Genomic DNA, 5,000 nt, shown 5'->3' with positions numbered 1-5,000 from the left:
TTAATCATAATGTATGAATAAAGGATGTGAAACGTATGAAATGATAAAGAGAAAATCAACTGTTACTTATACTTCGTCTGTATCATTTGCATATTATTTGAAATAAGTAAGGACGGAATAAGAATTTGAAGACTGGTTTTACAAAACGCCGCAACTCCATTTCCCCCCAATTTTGAGATATTGAGGATTATTTCCCATAAAATTTCTCATTCTGTCTATTATTTTATCATATTTAAACTTCAAATTCACACAAATCTAAGTAAACGCTTGTGTCGGTTGATGCTTAAATTAAATTTTACGTTTCAATTTATCTCATGGATGGAAAATCTAAAAAAGTAGAAAAATCGACTTAACGACTTTAGGAAAACCAGCCTTTGTATTGTAAGGATATAGTTTGTAAAACAGATGGTGCTGGGAGTTTGATATAGATTGAACGAATTTGACGTCATTCAGTTCTTTGTTATTGTTTTTTTTTTCTTGCATAATTTAGTAGTAATAGTAGTAGTAATAGTAGTAGTAGTAGTAGTAGTAGTAGTAGTAGTAGTAGTAGTAGTAGTAGTAGTAGTAGTAGTAGTATGTAATTGTGTAGTAGTAGTAGTAGTAGTAGTAGTAGTAGTAGTAGTAGTAGTAGTATAGTAGTAGTAGTAAGTGTAGTAGTAGTAGTAGTAGTAGTAGTAGTAGTAGTAGTATGTAGTAGTAGTAGTAGTAGTAGTAGTAGTAGTAGTAGTAGTAGTAGTAGTATGTAGTAGGAGAGAGTTGTAGTAGTAGTAGTAGTAGTAGTAGTAGTAGAGGGAGTAGTAGTAGTAGTAGTGTTGTAGTAGTTGTAGTAGTAGTAGTAGTTGTTGTTGTTGTTGTTGTTGTAATACTAGTAGTAGTAGTGATAGTAGAAGCAGTAGTAGTAGTAGTAGTAGTAGTAGTAGTAGTAGTAGTAGTAGTAGTAGTAGTAGTAGTAGTAGTAGTAGTAGTAGTAGTATAGTAGTATAGTAGGTAGAGTAGTAGTAGGTAGTAGAGTGTAGTAGTGTAGTAGTAGAGAGAGGGGAGGAGGAGGAGCGGTGGTTTTGTTGGCGCTGGTGCTTTATGATGATGTTTTTAAGTAATATCATAATGTTACTTTGATTTCATGTCGGTATAAGCGTGGTTTCTATATAAATTGATTTCGATATAGCGCGGTTTCGATATAATCTTGATGTTGATATAAGCGTAATGTCGAAATAAGCATGATATCGATATAAACGTGATGTCGATATAAGCGTTGTCGATATATCCAACTTCACTGTATGTGTAATTTGAATCGGGATCTATCCTTGATTCTTCATTATATAAATGCCTGTGAAGGCTGATGATTTGTATTAGGCCAAAACTTCAAACCTTAAGCAGTTATCCAGCCCAGTTGTAACATTAATTCCTCTGATAGGTTGTCCGAAAATGAACTGCTAATTCTATCACAATGAATCGTAAGTAATTTTGTTTTTGTCGATATATAACAGTAACGAATACTAAGTTTTAAGATCAAGCCAGACAAAGCAGGAAAGAAAAGTAGATGAAAAAACATCCCAAAAAAATCAGTCTACCTCGACTGGGTGGTAGGAAGTGGTAGTAGTAGTAGTAGTAGTAGTAGTAATAGTAGTAATAGTAGTAGTAGTAGTAGTAGTAGTAGTAGTAGTAGTAGTAGTAGTAGTAGTAGTAGTAGTAGTAGTAGTAGTAGTGTAGTAGTAGTAGTAGTAGTAGTAGTAGTAGTAGTAGTAGTGGTAGTAGTAGTAGTAGTAGTAGTAGTAGTAGTAGTAGTAGTAGTAGTAGTAGTAGTATTAGTATTAGTAGTAGTAGTAGTAGTAGTAGTAGTAGTAGTAGTAGTAGTAGTAGTAGTAGTAGTAGTAGTAGTAGTAGTAGTAGTAGTAGTAGACGTCCTCTGCCGTTTTTTTTTTTTTTGTGTTTTTTTTATGTTTTCTTTTGTTTTGTTTTTTTGTCTTTTTTTTTTTTTTTTCGAGCTTGGTATAGGTCGAGCGGCTCTTCTCTTTATTCTTAGTATTTTGTCCGTGCCCGACGTCTTTATCCGGAAGACGGCAGAGGACGGCAGTGCCGGGTCGTCGGAGTCAGTCTCCGGTGTGGGTTCGCCCTTAGAAGACAGATAATACAATACGATTCAATAGTCTGATGTCACGCCGCCCGGCAACGGCGGCCATCTTGGTTCTAAACAAAGAAAATCATTACTTTTTATTTTTCATGCTGGCTAGAACTTCTCATATGCCTTGTGATCAGAATGTGTAAAAGTCAAATCATGATCAAATGTATGTGTTTTTTTCCCTCTGGATACCCTTTTTACTGCGGGAGAAATATTTCATACGAGCGTCCGCCATTGTTCCGATAGTTTCGAGCCAGTGTTACTAAGTTACCATGCGTCATTAGGAAGGAAGTGACGTTACGACTGTTGAAGAGTATTGACCAGTAGATATTTGACAAATCAGAACATGGAATTTGTGACACGCCTTCACACGTGCTCGGACAAACATAGTTGGTTGTTTATAAACAATAACGTGAACGAATTCGACTTCCATCTGATCGTTGTTATTGTTGTTATACCATCAAATGAGTGACTAATTATCACATGATTTTCTCGATCATATTATTAACGTTTAAGTTTACACATAGTTTTCTGTGTTTGTTCTATAGATAGTTCAAAGATGACGTCACTCATGTCTTTGTTATTGTTTTTTGCCATCCGCGTTTATGAGTAATGCTCACTGAACTGTATTAACCTGACTAAAAAACGTTCATGGATACACACAGTTTTGTGTGTTGGTCCGTTATACTTCCGGATGGCAATGTTATGAGCTTCTTAGCCAAGCGCATACTATCTATTGATGAAGCGGTGGAACAGTAGGTATTTCACTTAGACACATACCATCGATAGTAATAGTAAAACCTGTGTTCATGATATTTACCAGTCACTGCCGTTGTTTACATTATGACGACTGTCCGAGCGGCGTGGTTATCACAGTATCAATTCAGCGACAGGCTTCGTGACCAGTCGAGTCAAACTTGTATTTTGTCGCAGGGAAGCAGATCGACGAAGCCGTCGTGAACTGGTTGATGCTATGAGTTTAGGTAAAATGTTCACAATGTCCGGCAGCCAAATTTAACTGTACCAACACACAAAACTGTGGATAATCTTTAACATTTAATTTAGTCTGGTTGGTATGGAGGGAACGATATTAATGTCACTCAGCCTTGTGTTATTGCTTTTTAGAGAGCCATTCATATGATTAGCTCTCACTAAATTCTATAAATCAGATTAGAAACGTTCAACGGTTGATATTGTTTTGTCTGTTGGTTCATTAATTAAATGAAAATTAAATTAAATAGAGCTTTTATAGATAGTATGCTCTTGGCTAAGAAGCTCATAACATTGCCATCCGGAAGTATAACGGACCAACTCACAAAAATGTGTGTATCCATGAACGTTTATAGTCAGGTTAATACAGTTCAGTGAGCATTACTCATAAACGCGGATGGCAAAAAACAATAACAAAGACCCGAGTGACGTCATCTTCGAACTATCTATAGAGCACAATATCAACAAACGTGCTCAAAGAGCTTTACAAGGGGTCTCTGGCCAACAGCAAACACTTAACATGTAGGACGGGACATAACGCCTGTTAGGCGATATTACTATTGTTTTGGACAGGGAGAACCTTGTTTTCGGCCAGGTGATCATTTTACACCTGAGTACAGTGAGAGAATGTGAGTAAAGAGCCTTTTCCAATGACTCAACTATGCGCCGAGCGAGGCTCAAACACAGGACCTTCCGATCCGAAAATGAGTATCATACCACAAGACCACATTATGTTTTCGTTTATTACCATCATTATCATCATCATCATCATCATCATTATCATCATCATCATTATTATTATAATCATCATCATCATCATTATCATCATCATCATCATCATCATCATCATCATCATCATTAACCTTCAATATCCCTTAGTTTTAGCCACCAATGTTCAAACTAAACCTTTCTAACAAACCCAATCCCCATCACCTTACAGCTCTCCCAGTATTCAGCCTTGTGCTTCTAGCCCTCACTGCAACTGCCTTCGCCCAGGATTTTCGTCAGCTCTGCGTCAGTTCCTGTAAAGACTCATGCACCATTGCGGACCAAGCCTGTCAACTCGTCCCTGGTCTAACAGGCGTTTGCGTTGCCAGCAAAGCCGCTTGCAATGGAATATGCGACTCTTCCTGCAAATGTCTTTTCGATTGTGTCGATCGCTGCCAAGGAAACGCTGCCGAATGCGACAACAAAGAAGGGAACTTGGTTAACCCTATTCTATGCACCGCTGTTCAAGCCGTTTGCCTGCAAACCTGTGGACCTTCATGCGGCTACGATATCGCCTCCAACGCATTCCAGCAGATAATGGCTCTCGTTATGCCCCAACCATCAAAATAATATGTAAAAAACGACCAAATCACTTAGCCAAAAGCCTCATGGGATTAAAATAAGCAACAATCCGTCTCATGATTATCAACGCGCTTAGGATAAAAGGAATTGGATCAAAATATATGGCAAGTTGTTACATCATCTTTAAGATGCTCTGATGCGAACATCGTCATTAAGTTATATCTTCATTAAATAATCATATTGCCATATTATTTATTATAGAACAAATCCCATTTTCACAGAAAACTCACGGACCGACCCAAGGATTATGAATATCTTGCCCTTGTTAGATAGTTGATATTATTTTTTTTTAAGAAGAATATAAAGAGAATAAAATATTTGCTACATCATCTTTGAGATGCTCTGATGCGAACAGCGTCATTTACTAAGTGGACTAATTTCCTTGTCCTACTATTCGTATCAAATCAGTGTTATTGTTATCAATACAGTATTATATTATTACATATTATATTCAATCCCATGTTCACCAAAAAACGACCGGACTGCCCCAAGGATTATGAGTGTTACTGTGGCCTTGTTAGTTGATATATGTGTGTTTTCA

At 36.9% G+C, this 5,000-nt stretch overlaps 1 protein-coding gene across 1 annotated transcript; it reads left to right on the top strand.

Annotated features, from left to right (window-relative positions):
- The first annotated feature begins 1,355 nt into the window (after positions 1 to 1,355).
- On the top strand, positions 1,356 to 4,742 carry LOC144955958 (uncharacterized). Its single transcript, XM_078886220.1, has 2 exons — positions 1,356 to 1,454; positions 4,050 to 4,742. The coding sequence occupies exons 1-2, from the start codon at positions 1,448 to 1,450 to the stop codon at positions 4,445 to 4,447; spliced, it is 405 nt and encodes a 134-aa protein (XP_078742346.1). The 5' UTR covers positions 1,356 to 1,447; the 3' UTR covers positions 4,448 to 4,742.
- Positions 4,743 to 5,000: the final 258 nt, after the last annotated feature.

Source organism: Berghia stephanieae, chromosome 10, assembly GCF_034508935.2.
Source record: "Berghia stephanieae isolate SIO BIC M18660-M18661 chromosome 10, UCSD_Bste_1.3, whole genome shotgun sequence".
Taxonomy (NCBI): Eukaryota; Metazoa; Mollusca; class Gastropoda; order Nudibranchia; family Aeolidiidae; genus Berghia; species Berghia stephanieae.
Note: the sequence above shows the minus strand (reverse complement) of the source record. Positions and strands in the feature narration are given on the sequence as shown.